The 22,523-nt window shown below is 54.7% G+C and overlaps 1 protein-coding gene across 2 annotated transcripts; it reads left to right on the top strand.

Moving 5' to 3' along the window:
* Window positions 1-3,322: 3,322 nt before the first annotated feature.
* Window positions 3,323-21,601, top strand: PPP1R12C (protein phosphatase 1 regulatory subunit 12C). Of its 2 annotated transcripts, none has more exons than XM_019710956.2 (22): window positions 3,323-3,756; window positions 7,487-7,617; window positions 7,698-7,816; window positions 13,412-13,571; window positions 15,710-15,854; window positions 15,939-16,013; window positions 16,748-16,821; window positions 16,907-17,031; window positions 17,167-17,240; window positions 17,479-17,637; window positions 17,716-17,783; window positions 18,462-18,545; window positions 18,767-18,857; window positions 19,051-19,134; window positions 19,217-19,277; window positions 19,418-19,503; window positions 19,621-19,661; window positions 19,763-19,856; window positions 20,102-20,206; window positions 20,573-20,623; window positions 20,816-20,866; window positions 20,944-21,601. In XM_019710956.2, exons 1-22 carry the CDS (start codon window positions 3,436-3,438, stop codon window positions 21,028-21,030), a joined length of 2,286 nt encoding a protein of 761 aa, XP_019566515.2. In that variant the 5' UTR covers window positions 3,323-3,435; the 3' UTR covers window positions 21,031-21,601. The 2 variants fall into 2 exon arrangements, with proteins under 2 accessions (XP_019566515.2, XP_019566516.2); XM_019710957.2 differs by having other exon boundaries at window positions 3,324-3,756; window positions 19,421-19,503.
* Window positions 21,602-22,523: the final 922 nt, after the last annotated feature.

The raw sequence follows: 22,523 nt of genomic DNA, 5'->3' as shown, positions 1-22,523 counted from the left end.
TATGTGAAATTTCCAGAAGGCAAATCCATAGAGACAAAAAGTTACATTAGTGGTTTCCAGCGGCTGGGGAGAGGAAGGGATGGGGGTGGGGGTGAAGGCTAATAAGAATGGCGTCTCTTTTTGGGCTGGTGAAAATATTCTGGAATTAAATAGTAGTGATGGTTGTACAGCACTGAATATACTAAAAATCACTCAATTACACTCTTGAAAATGGCAAATTTTCGGTATGTGAAGTACATCTGAATTTAGAAATGCAAGGCTAAACAAAAAATTTTGCAAAGTTGCTCAGGGGAGGATCAGCTCAGTGACAATGTCTGTCACTTGCCACTCTGCCTTTGTGACTTTCAGCATGGGACCTATATTAGTGAGCGTGTAGGTCTGGCTACTGGGCCCAAAATCCCAAATAACCTTGGCTTAAGCAAGTTAGTTGGTTTCTCTCACACATGATTGTCTGAATTGAGATGGGGTCTGTTTTGTGAAGTACGGGCGTGGCCTCCTTCAGCTGTGAAGCTTCCATCCTACAGTGTTGCCTTTGTCCAAGGGTCAAGTGTTATGGGCTGAAGGCTTGTGTCCCCTCAAATCCATATGTGGAAGCCTGAACACCCAATTTGATGGTGTTCAGAGGTGGGGCCTTTGGGAGGTGGTTAGGTTAGAGGAGGCCATGAGGGTCGGCCCCCATGATGGGATTGGTGTCCTCACAAGAAGAGGAAGAGACCAGCGCTCACTCTGTCCACCACGTGAGAACACAGCGAGAAGGTGACCGTCTGCAAGCTGGGAGGAGGGTTGCAGAATCGGCCGTGCTGGCATCCTGATCTCGGACTTCCAGCCTCCAGAACTGTGAGCAACAGTTGTCTAAGCCACCCAGTCTATGTCTATGGTGTTTTCGTCATAGCGACCTGCACTGACTAAGACAATGACAGTGCTCCACCAGCCTCCACAAGCCGCTCAGCCATGAGATGTGTTTCACAGTATACTTCTCCCTTAAACGTAGAAAACTTTTTTTGTGTAACTAAGTCTTGCAAGGACAGTTTTAAAATAACAAATCAGTACTGACTTATAATGTGCCTAGCCCTGTTTTCACACAGGGCAGGAGAGTGAGCTGCATGCTTTGCGAAGTTCTCAGTTCATCCCTTTATCTGAACCATCTTTATGATGTAGCCTAGTGTCTGGTTTTCTGCCTGATGCAGGGGAAGAGGGAACATCTTTTTTATCTTTCTGAGATTATTTACACCAGCAGTGAGGAGAGTCCACAGTTCCAAGGTCAAGCATTGAAATTCCAGTGTCAGCACTGAGAGAAAAACAGGCCTCAGAAGTGAAAAAACCTTCACCATGGAAAAGAAAACGGCAGAAGAAAAGCATTTTGATGAGTGGAGTATGCAAATGCCTGAACACAGCCAACAACTTCTACCTATCAGATAATTTATGTCAACAACTCCAGGAGGCAGAGATAAAGAGACTAGTCCCAAATCCCTGAGCTAGGAAGTGGACAGAGACAAGATTCAAACCCTGGACTGCCTAAACCAGAGCTGGAATTCTTAACCACTGTAGTAGAATACAATTTTTAAAATAAAAGTTAAAGTCAATGTAAAGATTGCTGATAGAGCTTATGGTGGGAGCACATCCCACAGTTCGTTGTATGGGTTGAGCAGATACCTCAAGTTGTGTCTCACAAATAAAAAAAATTACCGTCACAAAAATACAGATGTATTTACACCAAAGCTTACAGACATCATAAACACAAACACTCAGCAACAGCACACACCCAGCCATAGACACAATCTCAAATGCACACAGTTATAACGTCGAGGTTACACACAGGCACAGAAACACAACAGGATGATTTACCGCTTTTAAGCGGTAATCTCCTAAAGGAGATTGCTGTGCACGGGTGTGAAATTGTGGGGTTCAGGACTACCCATCCCAAGAGACACCGGGAGTGCTAACCCATTTGTATCTATGGCTGGCGTTTCCCAAGCCTCATGGGATTTATAGTTTATTTCTTTGCACAGGTCCAAGGACTTCAGAGTGGGTGGAGTCTGTTGCTCCTGTCCAGATTTCGGCGCCTTTGTGCAATTTGTATAGTTTTGTTCTGCTCTCAAAGTGCCCACATTTTTCCCAATTGGGATTTGGGTGCAGAATACTTAAGGTATTTTTTCGTGCTTTCTAGTGCTATGTATGAAACAATTCGCTTTTCCAAATCTATTCAAACGCGCCTCTCTCTCTCTCTCTCTCTGTCTCTCTCTCTGTCTGTCTCTCTCTCTCTGTCTGTCTCTGTCTCTCTCCCCCCCTCCTCTGGACTACAAATCCCAGCATGGCTTGCGAAGATGTAGAGGCTGGACTACATTTCCCAGTGTGCTCCACGTCCCTGAGTGAGAGCGGGAGAAGGGCGGGCCAACGTATTCTGGGGGCGCTGTCATTGTGGATTCCGCCCCTTGGGTTCCTTTTCTGATGTGATCCAGGGGTTGCCATCAGGGACTCTGAGCTTCTCTTGGCATTGAGCCTGATTTCTGTTGGTGCTTTGGGGCCCTGCTTAAGGACCAGCAGAGCCGTTAGGGGCGTGGTCCTGCGGACTATATTTCCCAGTATGCTCTGAGGCTGTTAAGCGATGCCGTGACTTTTGTGCCGCAAAATTAATTTCCCAGCATGCCCTGGGCGGCCACCGTGGGAGCCTTGGAGGTGAAGTGTCTTGTATGATTTAGTGGTTGCGGACTCAATTTCCCATGGTGCCCTGGTGTTTCCCACGACCTAGGGAATCCATTCATTCAAAAACCATTTTCGGTCGCGTACCATTAGGCTAAGTTACAGGCTCTGGGAACAAGGAGTGCACGCCGGAGACAAAATAAATCTCTATCTTCCTGCAGCTTATTTCTAGTTAAAGGGAGCAGACTTCAACTAGCCCAAATAAGTAAGTCATATGGTATGAGGAAAGGTGATAAAGTGTATGGGAAAATTAGTTCTCCATCTTTTAGGGCTCCCGGGCCGTCGAGTGTGTCCCTTTCCAACCAGGTCCCTGCCCTTAGATACTGTGAACTACATTGCCCAGCATGCTCCGGAATACACCTCCAGCCCTTAGACTTCATTTTCCAGCGTTTCCCGGAGAATTCCCTCAATCGGATTTCCATTTGACCCCTGGAAGCAGCGGACTTCCCAGTGTGCCTCGGAGCATATTGAGGCCAGAATGTTGCCATTAGCAATTTCTGCTTGTAGACTCCATTTCCCAGCGCTCCCCGCGGCTCTCTCTGGGCTGCGGACTGCATTTCCCAGCGTGCCCCGGGTCAGCGCGGTGACGTCACGGGCCGAACAAGGGCCGGCAGTTCCTCCGGCTGACTGCGCGGTGGTGAGCGGTAGTTCCCGGCGGCCCCGCGGCGGGCGGCGGCCGCGACTCGGAGCTCGGCGCTCGCTCGCTTGCTCGCTCAGGGGCGGGCGGGCGGCGCGATGTCAGGCGAGGACGGCCCGGGGGCGGGTCCTGGGGCGGCGGCGACGGCAGCCCGCGAGCGGCGGCGGGAGCAGCTGCGGCAGTGGGGGGCGCGGGCGGGCGCCGAGCCGGGCCCCGGGGAGCGGCGCTCCCGCACCGTACGTTTCGAGCGCGCCGCCGAGTTCCTGGCAGCCTGTGCGGGCGGCGACTTGGACGAGGCGCGCCTGATGCTGCGCGCCGCGGACCCCGGCCCCGGCGCCGAGCCGGACCCAGCTGCCCCACCGCCCGCCCGCGCAGTGCTCGACTCCACCAACGCCGATGGCATCAGCGCCCTGCACCAGGTCAGCGCCCCCCGCCCCTTCCTGGGCCTCGTCTGCCTTCGGTCTGCGCCACCAACCTCCCCAGTCCGGAGTCACCGTTGCCAGTTCTGGTCTGCACCGGCGATGCCGCCCCGGGTCCATGCCATACTGTGCTGACCCCTTGTCTGAGTCCCCTTTCCCATCCCACCCACCTCGAGCTCCCCTCTTCCAATCCTGAGCCACTGGAGCTGGCCCTGGTGTTTGCCACCCTGTGCTGCCCTCTTCCTGGACCCCAGCCATTGCTGACGGCCCCAGTCTGGCCATCTCACTGGCTCTGGTCTTGTCACTGCGCTGTTCTCGCCTGACCCTGAATGGCCTTTTACTAGTCTCATCTGTGCCACCTCCACCGATGCCACCTCTACAACGCCCTCTAATTCTTTCCTGAGTCTGTGCCACTTCTTCCGGCAATACTGGCACCCCCTCTGGCCCACTGTTGCCCCTCCTTCCAGGCAGTTGCCACTTTCACTGAGGAGCATCCTCTTTCCTGGGCCTGCTCTTCCTCCTCTCCGGGTCTCTGGCCTGGGCCAGCTCTTTGGCCGGGCCCAGATCTTTCCATGCCACTTCTTTCAGGTTCCTCCTTATTCCCCGTAGTCTGTGCCATCTATTACTGTCTAAGGATGCTCTTTCCTGAATGTTCACACTACCTTCCAGCTCTGTATCCTTGAAGTGGATGCTTCCTTTGTCTGGGGCACCCTGCCCCCATCCACTCCCGTGCCCTCTTAACGTCTGATGGGATGCCCTCCTGGGGCCTGTGCCACCTCTTGCCTCCCATCATACGTCAGGGATGTTTCTCCTTCAGGTACCTCCTCCTCTTCCTCTGTCTGCCCTTCCCTTGGTTAGACCTGCCTCATCCCTCTTTTTATAGGCAACCTCAAAGCACCTGCCTCTTCCTGGCTTTGGGCGACCTCTCCATCCTCTGGTCATCTTGCTTTCTCTGCCTGGATCCCCCCTCTGTGGATTAGGGCAGCTTCTCCTTCCCATAGACTGCAATCTCTCCTACCCGTCTGTCATGTCATTTCTCAAGGGTTCTGTAACCCTGTTAGTCCTCTCCTTCTACAACCTGGGCACCCGTGCTCTTCCAAGACACCCTGGCTGCTGCCTCCGGTGTCCCTGTGTCATGAACCAGGCCATGTTATGCTTCAGAGTTCTTCTGGTTCTGGATGCTTTTCTCTATCTCCCTTTCCTCCCTGCTCCCCCACCCACCACCAGGGACAGGACTGGCCACAGGAGAGCCTCCATTCCCTCTCCTTATTTCTGAGGCCATCTCCTTCTTAGTCTCTTAATATTGATCCAGTCCCAGCCCTTTCCCCCCTGCCACAGCCCCTAGGGTTTGGTTACTGATGGAGCTGGAGAGGACCCTGGGAAGGAAAGGTTGGCAGGGGGCAGGCTGATGGAGTGGATGCTTGCAGTGTCCCTCTTCTCAGGTTCCCAGGAAGAGGAGCAGGTCAGGAAAACAGAAGAACCCTGAGTTCTGATCTCAGCTTCTCAACTTTGTGACCTTGAATTAGTGTCTCGTCTTTCTGTGCCTCAGTTTTCTTATCTGGAAAATGGGGCCAGTCGACGTGTCCTCCCTGGCAGGGCGCTGGTGAAGGAGGGAGGTTGTGTGTGTGTAGAACTCCCTTCAGGAAGCACCCTAGGTGGTTAGCTAGGGAGTTGCTGCCCCTGGTCTAAGTGCTACTCCTTTCCCCCTTTTCTTCCCCACCCCCAGGCCTATTCCTGGCAGAGGCCCTAGTGCCATCCAGGAGGACATTTTCTTCCACTCAGAGGAGGGTTCTGCTTCCCTGAGGCCTTGTAGGTTCTCAGAGGTTGGCTAGCCCAGGAGAGGGACCTCAGGCTTCAGTGTCCCCCTTCACCACCGTCCGTGTTTCTGGCTCCCCTGGACCTTCTCTAAGGGGTTCCTGGCCCTGCTCTTCAGGCCAAGCCCCATTACCCAGCATCCCCTTGGCCTGGACCCTGCAAAAGGCCACTCCGGTCTTGTTGCCTTGTCCAGCATGCTGCCTCTCAAGTGGGATCCCTCTCCCACCTCAGGCCAGCACATGATAACTTGCTGCCAGGGCTCTGAGGAGACCTGAAGGGTTAGGGCATCTGAGGTTCATGGAGGGGAAGTTCCCACCTCAGGTCCAACCAGCGGGGCCAGCCAGCGGGGGAGCTGGGTGTGGGGTGACCACCCCATGCAGGTTTGCCCCAACACTGGCCTGGTGTTAGCACTGAGAATCCCAGGGCCCAGGAAGCCCCCAGTCCCAGGCAGACTGGGATGGCTGCTCCTCCGTCTGGTTTGAGTCCTTGGGCTGTGGATTCTGGTTTCTCCGCCTGGGCTGTGGGTTCTGTTCTGAATACTCCCCGACTGGGTCCCCAGGCCTCAGCTCCCTGCCCTGCTTGTGTCCCCAGGAGTTCTCAAACTTTAGTCCCCACCTCAGGCCAGTTTGGCAACCACCTGATGAGGCTGGTATACTCTTCCCCTTCCCGAAATTGCTTTATGAATTCGTGGCTAGAGTCTGGGGTCTGGATTAGTAGGAGAGGCTGAGGACATGGCCTCCTGGGTCTGAGGGAGGAGGGGCTAGGGCCTGGATTCTTGGATCGCTGGTGCCCAGGCCTCAGGCATCTTTCACATGGATGCCTGTGCAGGGCCAGGTCCTTGAAAGGGAAAGGCCCATCTCCCTCCTTACCCCCCTTCCCCATTGCCATGACAACAGAGTGGAAATAAACGGAGCCCAGAGTTCATCCCGTTCCCAGGGCACGTGTGGCCCCCCTCTCACAGCCTGAGTTTCCATGACTTCATGCTCTTGGCCCTCGGGGCTTCCTCCCTCTCCAGATGGGCAGTTTGGGAGAGGTGAGGGAGTTGGGTTAATTTACCTGGAAGACCCGGGGGTCGAACTCCACCCACCTCCCACGGACCTGCTCAGGGTCAGTGCCCACCCAGTGTTTGTGTGCGTCCTGGGGCTTTTGTCTCTGGAGCTTTGATTCCTCCTCTGTAAAACAGAACCCTGACAGCAAAAGGCATGGGGAAGATGCCCGCAGAGACCCCTGGGCACAGCTTCCTGTGCATAGTGGACCCTCGGTGTGTGGGAGCTGCAGCCTCTCGGGCCCCAGGCCTCGGCACACACTGATGCCGCCTCCTGTCCCACTACAGGAGTCCCTCACTCTGCCCCACATTCTCAGGGACCTGGTGACTTTAGCAGCCCTGCAACAGCCTTGGGCTCCAGGGGCTCAGTTCTCCCCTCAGGATGCAAGGGGGGCCATGGTCAGTTCCTGGAGGGTATCTGCTGGGTCTGAGGGAGGACGGGCTGAGCCTTTTCCTTCTGTTCATCACTGGGAGCCACATCCCGTTGGTGTGGCTGTGGGGTAGGTCACATCTGACAAGCACTATTCAGGATTCCTACACCTGGATGAGAAGCTCCCTCTCTTCTCCATCTGCTTCCTGCTTGCAGGCAGCTGGGAAACCCCCTCTCATGGTCTTCACTGCACTCCAAAGGCCTGGCTCACCTAACCATTGGGAAGCCAGGGGTGTCTCTAACAGCTGGGTGGCTGGAGGGGCCTCAGGGGCCTGGCTGGTACCTTTCAGAGCCTGTCCCAGAGCCATCGGGGTCTCTTCCTTGAATGTCATGGTGACTTAGCCCCTGGATCTATCCCACGGTCCCTGTCAGGAGCCCCACCTGGGTGGGTGTGTGGTGTGTGGATGAGGGGGACGCTGACAGCCGCTCCCCCCCCCCAGGCCTGCATTGATGAGAACCTGGAGGTGGTGCACTTCCTGGTTGAGCAGGGCGCCACGGTGAACCAGGCAGACAACGAGGGCTGGACGCCCCTGCATGTGGCCGCCTCCTGTGGTTACCTGGACATCGCCAGGTGAGGCGGGGGAGGGTGGGCAGCACCGACAGTGGGGCCGGGGCTCGGACCCCTCGGCCCTGACCTCCTCCCACCTCCAGGTACCTCCTGAGCCACGGGGCCAACATTGCTGCCGTGAACAGTGACGGGGACCTGCCCCTGGACCTGGCCGAGTCCGATGCCATGGAGGGGCTCCTGAAGGCGGAGATCGCCCACCGAGGTGGGCCCGGGGGCCGCTGGGGGCCGGGCTCCTCTCCAGTGCCTGGGAGTCAGGCTGCCGGGGCTCAGAGGCCGGCCCCTCCATTTCCTGGGACTCTGACTCCCTCTGTGCCTCAGTGGGGGTGAAGTGGGGGTGTCAGCACCTACCCCAGGGGTTGCTTGGCCCCTTAAATGAGTGGTCGTATAAAGTGCTTGTGCCACCACTGGGCACAGAATTAAGAGCTCAGACTGACATTGACCTGCATTGTCGTTTTACCATCTGAGTAACTGAGGACACTGAGGGGCGCTTTTCCAGGGGTGGGATTGTGGGACACTCCACCCCATCCACCCCCGCTGCAGGTGTTCTCAGGACTGTTTGCTGAGGGCCCCTGGGGACTGGTCCCCCCATGCTCAGGCTCACTGAACCCCAGGGGTCCTTAGTATGCTGTCCAGTACCCAAAAAAACTCGGTGACTGGCTCTGTTTATTTTTCTAAGGAGGGCATGTGTTGGTTCCAGCAGGTTTTCAGAGCTGCTCGCGACCCTCCCCACACACCTAAAAGCCATCTAGGACAAGTTGACATGAGGCAGCATGGGGCAGGCTGTGGCCTGGCAGCAGAGGATGCAGGGCAGGTTGGCTTGGCTGTGGGACATGAACAGCTTCACAGGATCTTGGGGCTTGCGGCGCCTGTGGGACCCCCGCAGGAGTCCTGGGCCTCGAGTAAATGAAGAAACACTATGGGGTGTCTGCAGTGATGCCCAGATTCCCAGCTACAGGCCAGGATGGGAAGGGTCAGGGCCTGGCCCTATGCAGTTCAGTGCCCGAGACCGTGAGACAGCCCCGCTGGCTAACAAGGCTCTAGCGGGACGCATGGAGTTGACATCTGGGTCTCAGGAGCCCTGCTTTGGTTAAGAAAGCAAAGACAGAGCTGGGTCTTCTCCCTCCTCTCCTTCCACTGTTTAGTTTGAAAAACTTGAAACTTAGAGAAAGGTTGTGACAATAGTATGAGTCTCCTGTGCCCTTCACTGAGGTCCCCCCGCGTTGTAGGAGCTTTATGGAGATATGATTCCCAGTCCGTCCAGCTCACCCTTGAGTGTCCAGTCTGGTGCTTTTTAGTATATTCAGTGCTGTGCACCCACAACCACACTGATATAGATGATTTCGATCACCCCGAAAGAAACCCTGCATCCCTTAGCCATTACCTCTGATCCCCCGTCACTCTCATCCCAGGAAACCACCCATCAGCTTTCTGTTTCTCTAGGTTTGCCAGTTTTGGATGTTTTGTATAAGTGGAATCATAAAATACAGATTTATCAGTTTTGTAACTGTTTGGCACATTTGTGTGTGCTCCCCCTCCCCCTTTCCCCTTTTCCTCCCCTCTCCATACATTAATTTGCGTCTTTTTCCTTCCTTTCTCCTTTTTCTTCCCTCTTTCCCCTTTTTCTTTTTTTCATTCCCTCCATCCCTCGGTGGCTCCCTCCCTCTTTCCTGAAACATTTTGAGACTGTATTGCAGACACTGTAACCTCCACCGGACACTGGAGCCAGTGTCTCCTAGAGCAAGGACACTTCTAGTAACTGCATGGGACATGACAATGTTACTCTCCCAGCAGCGTCAGGACCACTGTTATCTATTGGGCAGGTAGCCTTTTCCTCTGGTTCAGGACGTGCAGTCACTCCAGGAGACTGCCCCATTACTGGTGATGTTAACCTTAACCTTTGTTCAGGGCTTCAGCCAGGTAGCTCTCGGCGGAGGCATCTTCCTCCCTTCGTAATAAAAAGGAGTCTGTAGGGCAGTGTGTGGAGGCTGCTTCTGTGGATGTCCACCCTGGGGGCATGAGAATGGCAAGGTCCATGAACTCTTGGACATTCTGGATTTTTCTTCAGGCATTGCCCATAGTGCTCATCAGCTTCTGAAGGGGGTCCATGTTCCCCTTTGTGGGGTGAGGAGAAGGTTGGGGGAGGTTGGCTTGTAGGGCAAAGGCCAATGGTACCGTTGGGAGAACCCTCAGCTGCACTGCTGGGGTTGTGACCCTGCTGTGAAGGCCACTGCTGTCACTGCCTCTGGAATCCGGGGGCCTCTGCTACGTGGCTGCACAACCTTCGTCTTCACATGGAGACCTCAGCAGATCCCAGTTCGCAGGCTGAACCCCAGCTGCAAGGAGGACAACGACTCTTGCCTCACCGAGGGACATATCTGGAAGATGGAGAACCCCTATGTGTGCTGGGCCTCCAGACAGGTGCCGGCTGAAGTGTAACCCTGGCAGCTGCTTACAGCAGGGCTGGGGCAGAAGACGGATGTGGACAGAGGCTGGAGACTCCTGGAAGGAAGGCATCAGTGCTGTGGATGCTGCTGAGAGCTCAGCCTTGGTTTCTTTCTCAAGCACAACTGTCCCCTTTGCTGCCCCGCCTTACTTGCTGTCTCCCTCTCTTGGGGACTGCTGGTCACTGAAAGGGTCTGATCCGCTCGGCCAGTTACCCGGAGCGCACCGCATGAAGGCCATGGTCCAGTTGGCTCAGCTGAATTAGGTACGATTCTTTGCAAGGACCAGAAGCCCATTACGGCCTGGCTCAGGCCAGAGAGACAGTTTGTGCAGCCACGTGCACAGCAGCATTACGCACGGCAGCTAAAAGGTGGAAGCTGCTGTGTCCATCGACAGGTGACGGACAAAGAAAATGTCGTTCATCCAGGCCATACGATGGAATACTTTCAGCCTGAGAAGGAAGGACACGTGCTACATCGTCAGTGAACCGTGAGGACATGCTCAGTGAAATAAGCCAGTCACAAAAAATGCAAACACTGTCTATAATTCCACTTATATGAGGTGCCCAGTAGTCAAATTCATACAGACAGAAAATAGAATGGGGGTGACCAGGGGTTGGGGGAGTTACTGTTTCATGGGCACAGAGTTTTCATTTTGTAAGATGAAGAGAGTCATGGAGATGGATGGTGAGAATGGCTGCACAACAATTTAAGCTTTGCAGGATGTGCTGTCATGTTTGGCCCACTCTACCTCACTGCTGCCATAGTGGGAAAAGCAGCCAGGGACTGTATGTACTCATAAGTGAGTGGGCATGGCCGTGTTCCAATTAAACTTTATTGACAAACACAGGTGGCTTTTCAGAACGGGCAAATCCATAGTGACAGAAAGTAGACTGGTGGTTGCCAGGGCTGGGGGAGGGAGGTGGAGAGTGACCGCTCAATGGGTACGGGTTTCTGTTTGGGGAGATGAAAAAGTTCAGGAACTAGGTAGTATGATGGTTGCAAAGCATTGTGAGTGTCCTAAATACCATGGAATTGTACACTTTAAAATAGCGAAATTGGTAAATTTTATGTTATCTTTATATTACCACAACAAAAGTAAAAATCGAAACAGGTGGCCTGCTCACCCAGCATGCAGTTTGCAGACCCGGATCTTGAACTCTGTCGATAGACAAAGGCAGATCTGTGCAGAAAGCAAATTTGAGAAGGATGCATGTGAACATGGTACTAAGAATACTGTACTAATTGGTTGCTGAGTAAGTCAGCAAACTCGGCCCTTCCCCTCCCTGAAGTCAGGCTCTTCAGCTGCAATTGGATTGGGTGTAGGTGATTCCCTTTAAGGAATTGGCAGAGGGTGAGGGAGAGGGCAGATTCCTGAGTCCCCAGTGCTCTCCAGGCCTCTCTACCTTAGACTGAGCCCAAGAGATGGGCCCTAACCAACCAGACATTCCTGGAATAGCTGCCACTGTCCAGTGCCGCCAGCCAGGAAACCCAAAAGTAGTGCACAGGTCACCAGGTGGTGCCAACACGAAGCCTGGACCTGGGTGGATTTGATCCTCAGGTGTGGATGGCGGGGATTGTTTCTAGGAATCCCACATGTTGCCTTAGGGCAGAAGTTTACAATATACGCAGTAAGGATATGCAGTAAGGATATAACAAAATACACGTTAACAAAAGCAAATTCATGATGGTCATTAGCTTGGGGGTCGCAAGAGTCGGATGAGATCGATGAGGAGGCTTCTGGTGTTTCTGTCGTTTAAAAATTTTAAGCCAAGTGGTGGTAAGCGGGGTTCTTTGCCAGTGCTGTCCAATGGAAAGCCAACGTAAGCCACAAGTGTAAGTGAAAATTTTCAAGTACGTGCATTTAAAAAAGTAAAAAGAAACAGGTGAAATTAACTTTAGTAGTACATTTTGTTTCACCCAGTGTATCTAAAACATCATGGGATCAATGTTTTAAAAAACCATTAATGAGTTGCTGCATATTTTCCCCATCCTTTGAAATGCAGCGTGTTTTACATTTATGGCACATCTCAGTTCAACTGGCAATGAGGTGCTTCAGATGGCCCCTAATAGCTCCCGGCTTCCAGTGCTCAGTGGCTACATGTGGCTGACAGCTGCTGCTCAGGACAGCGCAGCTCCACACTGTACTTTGTGAGAAATTTCACAATTGAAAAGATCATAGTAAAAAACTTCCCAGGTGAGAGATTGAAAGACAATTTTTACTCTTGCCTCAATAGTTTAAGAATTAAACGAATACAGATTCTCAGTCACAAGTCACAGGTAATATTCCAACCTCAACAAGGCTATTTTGGTCCCAAATCAACTTCCATTTATTTATTTATTTATTTGAAGATTTTATTGGGGAAGGGGGACAGGACTTTATTGGGGAACAGTGTGTACTTCCAGGACTTTTTTTCCCAAGTCAAGTTGTTGACCTTTCAGTCTTAGTTGTGGAGGGCGCAGCTCAGCTCCAGGTCCAGTTGCTGTTGCTAGTTGCAGGGGGCGCAGCCCACCATCCCTTGCGGGAGTCGAACTGGCAACCCTGTGGTTGAGAGCCCGCACTCCAACCAACTGAGCCACCCGGGAGGCAGCTCAGCTCAAGGTGCCGTGTTCAATCTTAGTTGCAGGGGGCAGAGCCCACCATCCCTTGTGGGACTCAGGGATTGAACTGGCAACCTTGTGGTTGAGAACCCACTGGCCCATGTGGGAATCGAATCGGCAGCCTTCGGAGTTAGGAGCATGGAGCTCTAACCGCCTGAGCCACTGGGCTGGCCCAACTTCCATTTAATTTCAAGTCGTAACTTGCTTTTGGCATCTATAAATGCAGTACAGCTTTCCATGAACCCGATTGGGTACAATGAAATTGACTAAGAAGGAAGCCAGATTGTTCTAGTACTGCTGTGAACAGGGACAAAGCTGTTGCCCTCATGATACAAAAACTTTGTGTAGTGGCTCTTTGCCTTGTTTATGATACTTGTGAGTGATCACAGTGATAATGGTGACAAAATGCATGAAGACGGTGGGCTAAGGATTGTATTGGCAGTGACACGAAGAGTTAGATGTAGCCAAATGCCAGATTTGCTCAATAAACATTAGGCTTTATACTTAAAAATAACGATGAAGGTGATGCTTTGGGTTAAATGGGAAAAGGCCTACGATCTCCATTGTCCCAGCCCCAGCAGTGAGTTGGAGACTCTTAGTGGAACCTGGAATGCGCAGAGCACAGCTGGGAAGTTGCTGAGCTGATCCAGGCCCTCTGAGTCCCAGAGGAGCACACAGGCAGAGGGGGATGGGGCTGAACCGTGCTTCCTGGACCTTGGGGTATGAGTCCCATCTGTCACCCCTTGTCCTTCCAGGTGTAGATGTGGAGGCAGCCAAACGGGCCGAGGAGGAATTGCTGCTTCATGACACAAGGTGCTGGCTGAATGGTGGTGCCATGCCTGAGGCCCGGCATCCTCGCACGGGGGCCTCAGCCCTGCATGTGGCTGCTGCTAAGGGCTACATCGAAGTGATGAGGTGAGCTGGGCCGGCGTGGACCCTCCCTTTCCCTTGTTCTTTGTGCGCGGCCACTGTGCTCTTTTTCGTTTTCTTACACTCCTGTGGGTTTTGTGTATTTCCATCTTTTTCTCACGTATGTACCTAAATACAGCTTTAGCTCCTCTCATAAGTCCTGATGTGTCGGCTTTTCATTATCATTCAGTTTAAAACATTTTCCAACGTGTAATCTTTCTTTGACCCATGGATTATTTAGAAGTATGTCCTTAAATTCCAAACACATGGGATTTTATAGTCATTGTTTCATTACACATTTCCTGGCTTAATTGCACTGTGATCAGAGAATGGGGTCTGTATGATTCCAGATTTCTGAAATTTGTTGGTTTGCTTTATTTTATATCTCAGTATAAGTAAGAGGGAAAAGAATTGTGTTGTGAGGCACCGTGTTCTATGTAGGCTGTTAGGTCAACTTCATAGTCATGCTATTGAAATCTATGTTTTTAGTGATTTCTTTCTATCTGCTTATCCTGTCAGTTATTGTACGTGTGATTTGAAAAAAACACACCCATGATTGTGGTTTTTGCGTATTCATTCTTGTAGTTCTATCAATTTCTGTGTTAGATACTTTAAGGCTAGGTTGTTTGGTACATGTAGAGTTTAAATTGTTATGGGGCGTATTTCCTTTCTGTCACTCACCTCAGTTCTGTCCACACGTGGCTGCCCACCCCCTTCTGTGGAGTAGTTGGTTCCAGTTCTTATCCTCAGGCTCCCTGTTCTCTCTTTAATTCGCTTTTCTCTTTTGTGATATTAGACTTTGTTTTTAGTATGAAAATGGAGTTAAGATGAACTCCATCTCTACGCACCTCTGTGTTGAATCTTTAGAGAGGTTTTCCAATGAAGTACTTAAGATGACCCCTAAAAGCTCCAGGCTTGTGTCCCAGCTGGTTAGTACCCACTCCTGAAGTAGAGTGCCTCATTCTCCATAGTTCCAGCAAGAGTCCTGGGTCTGATGCTCACTGGGCCACCTTGGGTACCTGCCTGTCCCAGAGCCGATCCCTATGGCAAGGGGGTCGGCGCACTCTCAATAGTCAGGCCCACGGGTGTGCCTGTTGAGAAGGGGTGGCCATGTGAAATGCCGAGAACACCCACCAGGCAGAGGACAGCAAGTGCAGGGCTGGAAAAGAATTGTGTTGTGAGGTACAGTGTTCTACGTAGGTTATTAGGTCAACTTTGTAGTCATGCTGTTGAAATCTATGTCCTTAGTGATTTCTTTCTATATGCTTATGCTGTGAGTTATGTTAAGAAATGTGAGTAAAAAATTTTTTAAAAAGTGGGTGTACCCTTGGGGAAATAGTGGGGCACCCAGCAGGGCTGGAACAGAGGGAACTCGGGGGGCAGGTGAGTGACCAGGTCAACAGGGCCACACAGAGGACCTCATTGAAAAAGGTTCTTTATAAACGAGCTCGTCCGCCTTGCTTCAGCTCTTCCTCAGACACAGCCCAACGCCAGTTCTCTACGGCAGGCATGTCCGCCCTAGGCTGGGTTTGCAGAGTTGCCCTGGACTTGTTACCCTGCCGTTCCCTGCATCGCGTGGCATAAGGGGGTGATAATCCCCCGGAGAAAGGCATCTAAGCTGGGGTTTCTCAGTGTTGGCATTGGTGGCATTTGTACCAGGTCATTCTTTGCTGTGGGGCTGTCCACAGTAGATGTATAGCAGCATCCCTGGCACCACCCTGCTAGATGCTACAACATCCACCCCTAAGTTGTGGCAGCTAGAAGTGTCTCCAGACACTGCCCGATGTCCCCAGGGGCGGCATCAGCCCCGCCAAGAACCAGACCTCTAAGCCAGCCGGGTTCCTAGGACAGTGCTGCCCCAGCTGCCCCTTCTGGGTCTCATCCTTTTCATAGGCTTGGGGGCCCCCACCCCCACCTGCAGGTACAAGGAGCAGGGTTCCAGAGGCGACCTGCTGGGCCAGGGGAGGGGTCAGAGCCCATAGCAGAGGGGTCATTTGTGGGGAGGGGCTCAGGATGGTTTCAGCACTGTCACAGCTGGTACTGCTGTCACAGCTCGTACTACCACCACAGCATGGCCGGCCGTCACAGCCCTTGACTCAGAAGCCCTGTCCTGGTCCTTTACCCCAAGCCTCTCTGGCCTCCAGGCTGCTCCTCCAGGCTGGCTATGACCCTGAGCTCCGGGATGGGGATGGCTGGACCCCCCTGCACGCGGCTGCCCATTGGGGTGTGGAGGATGCCTGCCGTCTACTGGCCGAGCATGGTGGGGGCATGGACTCACTGACCCATGCGGTGAGGCCTGGGGTTGCCTGGGACTGGCGGTGGGGTGGGGAGGGCCCTAAACCTCCTTCACCATTGGCCTCCCTTCCCCCACAGGGGCAGCGTCCCTGTGACCTTGCTGATGAAGACGTGCTGAGCCTGTTGGAGGAGCTGGCGAGGAAGCAGGAGGACGTGAGTCTCGGGCCCCTCCCCTCCTGTCAGCACCTTGGAGGCTGGGCTTCCTTGTCTCCCACCCCTACCCCATCTTCCCAATGCCCACCGCCCTGGGGACGTGCTGCTCCCCTCTGGTGACTGAGAGCCAGTGAGGAGGGTACAGCTGGGCAGCCAGAGGAGGTGTGGCTTGGGGTCCAGATGGACCTTGGGATGCAGATGGGGTAGTCTGCCCAGGCTCGCGCTGGGCCTCGTCTCCCCTGGGGTGCCCCCGACTAGCACTGGGCTGGGCCTTGCTGCTGGAAAGACGGGGAGTGGAGGGTGAATGGTGTGGACTCAGGCTCTGCTGTAGGTTTGTGGTGTGAGCTCAGAGGGGGCTGGGATGGCCAGACCCATCTGTGTTGGGTGCTCATAGGTCAGGGAGAAGTTTGGCCAGGTGACCCCTGGGAGGTAGAATGAGAGCAGAGGCTGGGAAACAGGAGACTGGGTAAGAAGAGGATGATGGCAGTGCACAGGGTGTGCTCCCACATGAGATCCAGGGCGCGTGTCTTGGATACTGCGTGACTGTCTGTATGAAAACTTGAACGAGTCCACAGACCCTCGATGCTATGCAGGAACTGAGCTCTCCGTACTTAGAGCATCCGCAAAGGCATGGCCAGCACAGCTGTGTGTGGTGGCCCCCATGTTGGGGGCGTGAGCCCCAGGAGGGACCCCCATGTTCTTCCCTTCTGCAGCAGCCCCCTTTCTCCCTGCAGCTGCGGAACCAGAAGGCAGCCTCCCAGAGCAGGGGCCAAGAGCCCCAGGTGCCCTCCAGCAGCAAACACCGAAGGTACAGGAGAGGTGTCCAGGGGGCAGGGGAGGGTATCTGGAGGCTCTCAGGGCTTGGACCCTGGCACCCTCCCTTTCCCCACCAGGAGCTCCGTGTGTCGTCTGAGCAGCCGAGAGAAGATCTCCCTCCAGGACCTGTCCAAGGAGCGCCGGCCTGGGGGGACAGGGGGACCCCTCATCCAGGATGATGATGATGGAGAAGGCCTCACAGGTGAGAACCTGGGGGCCTGGACCCTTGGGTCTGAGGGAGGAGGGGGCTGGACCTGGACTCCTGGGTCTGAGGGAGGAGGGGCTGGTTCTGAGGCAGCTGGCATATTCTTGTTACTGTTCCCATCTTACCCGATAGAGCAACCCCCTGCAGAATCTAGAACCCTCAATGGAGTGTCCTCCCCACCACCCCCTAGCCCTAAGGGCCCCACGGTGAGTCTGGATGCCATGCTAGCCTGGGGAAGGGAGGGGAGGCATACCATGAATCCTGTAAACCTCTTGAAGACTACAGTTCCCAGAAAACTCCAGGACAACTGACTACTTTTTTTTGGCTACACCCACCCCAGGGACTGATGAGAGTTAATAGTTTGTTGTGGTCCTTCTGGTAACACTTGAAATGTATGGGAAAAGGGAACCTTTCTCCATAACTGATACTTTTCTCTTCTCCCAGAACCCCAAGGATGCCCCCTTCTCCAGGCGCTTTGGCCTCCAGAAGACGGGCAGTTCTGGTGCCCTGGGCCCCACGGATAGGTGGGGATCTGAGGGCACCCCTGGGGCTGGGCTGCAGCGCTCAGCTTCCTCCTCACGGCTGGAGGGAACCTCCACTCAGGTGAGTGGGGTGAGAGGCAGGGGGCCAGGCCTCACCTAGTGGAAGAGACTACCCCCTCCTCTTCTTCTCTTTCCACAGGCCAAGGAGCCCCGTCTTGCCAGAATTACCCCCACCCCCTTCCGGAAGATACTGGAGCCCTCTGCCCTGTGAGTACCAAGGGCCAGGGCTCCTCTAGGATGGGAGGCAGGTCTGGCTTCCAACCTTGTCAGCATGATCCTGAGCAAGTCCATCTGCTCTCTGGGATCTGGTTTCTGCTCCCCACCACTCTGCTTCTGTTTCCCTCTTTCTGTATCAAGTAAAAGCTCACAGTAAAACTTGCAAGGCCATAGTGATCTGACCTCCTATTGCCTCTCTACTTGGCTTCCACCTGTCCCTTTCCGACATGGGCACACTCCTGCCCCAGGGCCTTTGCTCTAGCTCTGCCCCTCACACCCACAGGGCTTGCTCCCTCCTTCCCTCCCTCCCTCGTGTTTCATGTCACCTGCTTTGCGAGGTCCACTGCAACCTTCTCCTCATATTGTAGGAGTGTCCGGACACTGACACTCTCCCATCTCCCGCCCTTGCTCTGTTTCTTTTCTCCAGTATGCTTACTCTCCTAACATATCCAATGATAGCTAATCTTTTTATGGTTATTATTTATTTTGCATCCTTTCTGCTCAGATTTGACTCATTAGGAAGAGGTCACTTGTTTCTTTTGCTCACTGCTGTATCTCCGATGCCTGTCACATAATGTGAGCTTGAGTAATATTTACTGAATGAATGAATTCACACAGGTGTGAGAGCTCTAGGCCTCCTCCCTTGGATAACTCCACTCCTCCCTACAGGATTCCGGAGCCTGACTCCCCAGGAAAGCCAGCTGTCCCAGCAGCTTCTGCAGTACCCACAGTGGAGTCCCGGGACCGCCGGAGGTGAAGAGGCCCCCTAGAAGCCTGCCTTTTCAGGGCCGGGAGAAAACTGCATTACCCAGGAGGCCCAGGGTTTGGGCGGGAGCTCCCCAGGGAGCGTTTGTCCCAGGGTCTGCTAGGGGTTGAAGTCCACTTACAGAACTTGCCTCCCCTTAAGGATGTCAGCATGGGATGGGGACAGGGCTCAAAGGGACTGTTCCTGAGGCTGGGGGCCCTTCATTCAGGTCCTACCAGATGCCGGTGCGGGATGAGGAATCTGAATCCCAGCGAAAAGCTCGCTCCCGTCTCATGCGCCAGTCTCGGAGGTCCACACAGGTGTGGGGGTGGGATGGGGGACTGGACTCCCGGGTCTGAGGGAGGAGGGGCCGGGAGCCTGGACTCCTGGGTCTGAGGGAGGAAGGGCCAGGGGCCTGGGCTCCAGGGTCTGAGGGAGGAGGGGCTGGGGGCCTGGACTAGGGGACTGAAGGTACTGGGCCCTGAGCTGCGGGACTATCCCCTCTCCCTGCAGGGTGTGACTCTGACCGACCTGAAAGAAGCAGAAAAGGCCGCAGGGAAGGCTCCAGAGCCAGAGAAGTCATGCCCACAGAGCTTGGTGAGAGGTGGTGGAGGTCAGGTTATTGGGCAGTGGGTGGCACAAGATGCCCTCCTTTAACCCCTCTCCCCCTCTCCCACAGGACCCTTCCTGGCGGCCCCGAGTTCCTGGGGTTGAGAACTCTGATGGCCCTGCCCAGAGAGGTGAGGTCTGGTTTCTGGGAGGTTGCCCTCCTCAGCCCACCCGATCCCTTCTGCTGCAGTCTTCCTGTTTTCCTGGGGTCTTGGGCCCAAGGACCCTGACACTGCAGAGAGGGGATTCCTGATTCCTGCCCCTCCCCCAGCAGAGGCCCCCGATGGGCAGGGGCAGGGACCACTGGCCACCAGGGAGAACCGCAGAGTTGGCAAGGAATGGAGGGGGCCTGCTGAGGTGAGGGATGGGCCCAGGCGGGGCGAGCTGGAGTTGTGGGTGGGCTTTGGAGGGCTCGTGGGGGTTGGGCCAACTCCCCTTCCGGCATCTGGCTGAACTCCACCTGAACGCCTTCAGGGTGAGGAGGCGGAACCCACGGACATCAGCCCAGAATCCAGGTATGGGGTGGGCAGGGCAGGGGCTGGGCTGTCCACACAGGTTTTGGGCTACCCATGGCCACGGGGCGCGCCCCCTGACATTGTGCTCTGCCTCCATCCAGCATACCTGAGAGCGGCCCCTCATCTCGCAGGCAGCAGGACCTCACCCCAGAACCCCAGCCAGAATCGGAAGAGCTGGACGGAGGCTTCAGGAAGGTTCGAGATCCCACCCCATGGTCGGTGCCGTTACCAACCCCACAAGTCCCCACACGTCGGCCTTTACACCCCTGCCCTACTGCCCCTGTCATTGGCTCTGCCTGCCAGGTCCCTGCGCCCTCCCTGCCCTGGCTGCCTCACGTGACCTAACCTAGGCTCAGTCGGCCCCCTCCCCGGAAACATGCGGCAGCTGGGTCTGGCAGCTAGCAGGCCTGATCCTGTGCCCCTCCTCCTGGTGCCCCCAGCTGTACGCAGAGCTGCGCAGTGAGAATGAGAGACTTCGCGAGGCCCTGACCGAGACCACGCTGCAGCTGGCGCAGCTCAAAGTGGAACTGGAGCGCGCCACACAGGTGAGGGTGCTGAGGCCCAACAGGTGGCCCCTGGCAACCCTATGCGGGGGTGGGGGGGAGAATTTTGAGCAATGAAGTGTGGGGTCTGAGCTGGGCTCTGCCTTCAGGGGGGATGGAGCAAGGACTCCTGGGGGCAAGAAGTGTCAGAGAGCTGGGCTCTGTCTTCAAAGGGGAGGGGCCTGATGGGCGGGGATAGGGCTCTATGGCAGGGCCTGGGCGGCGGTGGGTGGAGCTTGTGGACTCAGTTGTGGGCTGCTACAGTGGGGTCCAGCCTGGAGCCTTCCTCTTCTCACTGTTGGTTTCCTCTTCCTGGCCATTGCGGTTTGGATGTTTATCTGACTTCTGTGCTTTCTCTGTCCCCACCAGAGGCAGGAGCGTTTTGCAGAGAGGCCTGCCCTTCTGGAGCTGGAGAGATTTGTGAGTAGGGCAGCTGGGGTGGGGCCAGACATGTGTCGCCAGCCTTACAAGTCCAGGCAGGTGTGGATGAAGGAGGCCACACTGACCTTCTAACCTGGCCCTCCGACCCTTCATAACCCTTCTCAGTCCTGCTCAACCTCTGGCCCTCCCTGACCCCCAGTGCCTTGCTTTCACCTTCCCCATTTATTACAGGAGCGCAGGGCCCTGGAGCGAAAGGCAGCCGAGCTGGAGGAGGAGCTGAAGGTGAATCCTCATGGGGCGCTCTGGGCCATGGGCTCAGCCTGCCCAGGGCCACCAGCTGACCCTGTTCCATCCCATAGGCTCTGTCTGACCTCCGGGCTGACAACCAGCGGCTCAAGGATGAGAACGCGGCCCTGATCCGTGTCATCAGCAAACTGTCCAAGTGACTCTGGAGGACCTGTCCCCACACCCACATTTATACAGCTGCTTCTGCCACACGCACCCCTTCCCCTGTGTGAACACGAGTGACAGGGTTCTCGGGGGGGGGTCTCTGAGAAGCCATAACCTCCCTTCAGGACCTCCAGACTGGGAGGGGAAGACAGAGTCCCCAGGAGCCAAGGGGGGCCATCCGAGGCCAGGTTGGAGGTGGGAGGCTGAGCCAGGTAGGGGTTGTCACTAAGAGGGGACCAGGGCTGGAGGTGGGACCAGGAAGGAACCATGGACCAGGAAGTTGTAGGACCAGTAGCCAGGATCAGAGTGGCCACCCGGAGGTCCCCTCTCTTTCACGTGTGATGCCACCCAGTCACCCCTCCCATTCCTGAACAGGGATCCAAGAATGTGCCAAGAGTCCCGCTGGCCTTGGCCGGGTGGGCCTCTATATAGGGTCCATGTGCAATAGGGAGGATGTCTTCTATTTTTTGCTGCCCCCTCCCCGCCCACTGTCCGGGGCAGGGGGAGAAGGTATTTTCGAGACAAAGCACAGGCACCACAAATAAAAGTCGTGAAGTTGCCACTCAACGACCCTGTCCCTGGCTGGAGGTGGGGTGTTGCTTCTGTGCTCGGCTGTGCGTGTGACCAAAGCACAGGACCATGTGAGTGGGTGCTCACAGGGTGGGAAGGGGCCCCAAGCCAAGGCTAATATGGTCAGAAGTAAGGTGGCTTGGGACGGGGCAGGAAGCGTCAGCTGGGTGAGACGACGGGGCCTGTGAGTATTGAGTTGGGGAGCTCGGGTCTTATCATTGGTGTTTTTGAAACAGTCTATTGCCAACATTTAAAATGTGGGTAATTCACATAGAAAAATCTAGAATTTGACTTCTCTGAAAAAAATAGGAAGCAGTGAAAATGTGTGCTCTTCAGTCCTGCATGGTAACAGGTGGCTGGAGCTGAGTAGGGGCCATCTTCAAAGATGGGACATGCATGCATGCATGCATTCATTCATTCTTGGTCATTTTCTATGTGTCAGGCCCTGTCCTACCTATTGGTGACACAGTAATGAATAAAACAAAGACCTGATACCTTCTAGGAGGAGAGGCATAAGGTATCCAATGATAAAATTAGAGTATTTCAGGTGGTGATGCTATGGAGAAAAAGGGGGAAGGATGGGGAGACCGGTGTGTGTGTGTTGTACAGGGCAATCAGATTAGGCCTCACAGAGAGGCTGGCACGGCCAGTACTTGATGGCATCAGGGAATGAGCCATGTAGGCCCTGGGGCAGAGGGTGCCTGACATGTTGAGGCACAGGATGAATCCGGTGTAGTTGGCGGGAAGTAGTGGGGGGTAGGGTTAGAGAGGACGGTGGGCCGCTTAAGGACGTGGTCCTGGTAAGGACTTGAGCTGTGAGGGGGGACCTGGGTTTTAACAGGTCTCTCTCGCTCCTGCATTGAGAAGAGTCTGAGGAATGGTAGTGAGGGACAGAAACAGGGAGGCCAGCTAAGGGGCT

The sequence above is a fragment of the Rhinolophus sinicus genome, linkage group LG11 (genome assembly GCF_036562045.2).
Source record: "Rhinolophus sinicus isolate RSC01 linkage group LG11, ASM3656204v1, whole genome shotgun sequence".
NCBI lineage: Eukaryota > Metazoa > Chordata > Mammalia > Chiroptera > Rhinolophidae > Rhinolophus > Rhinolophus sinicus.
Note: the sequence above shows the minus strand (reverse complement) of the source record. Positions and strands in the feature narration are given on the sequence as shown.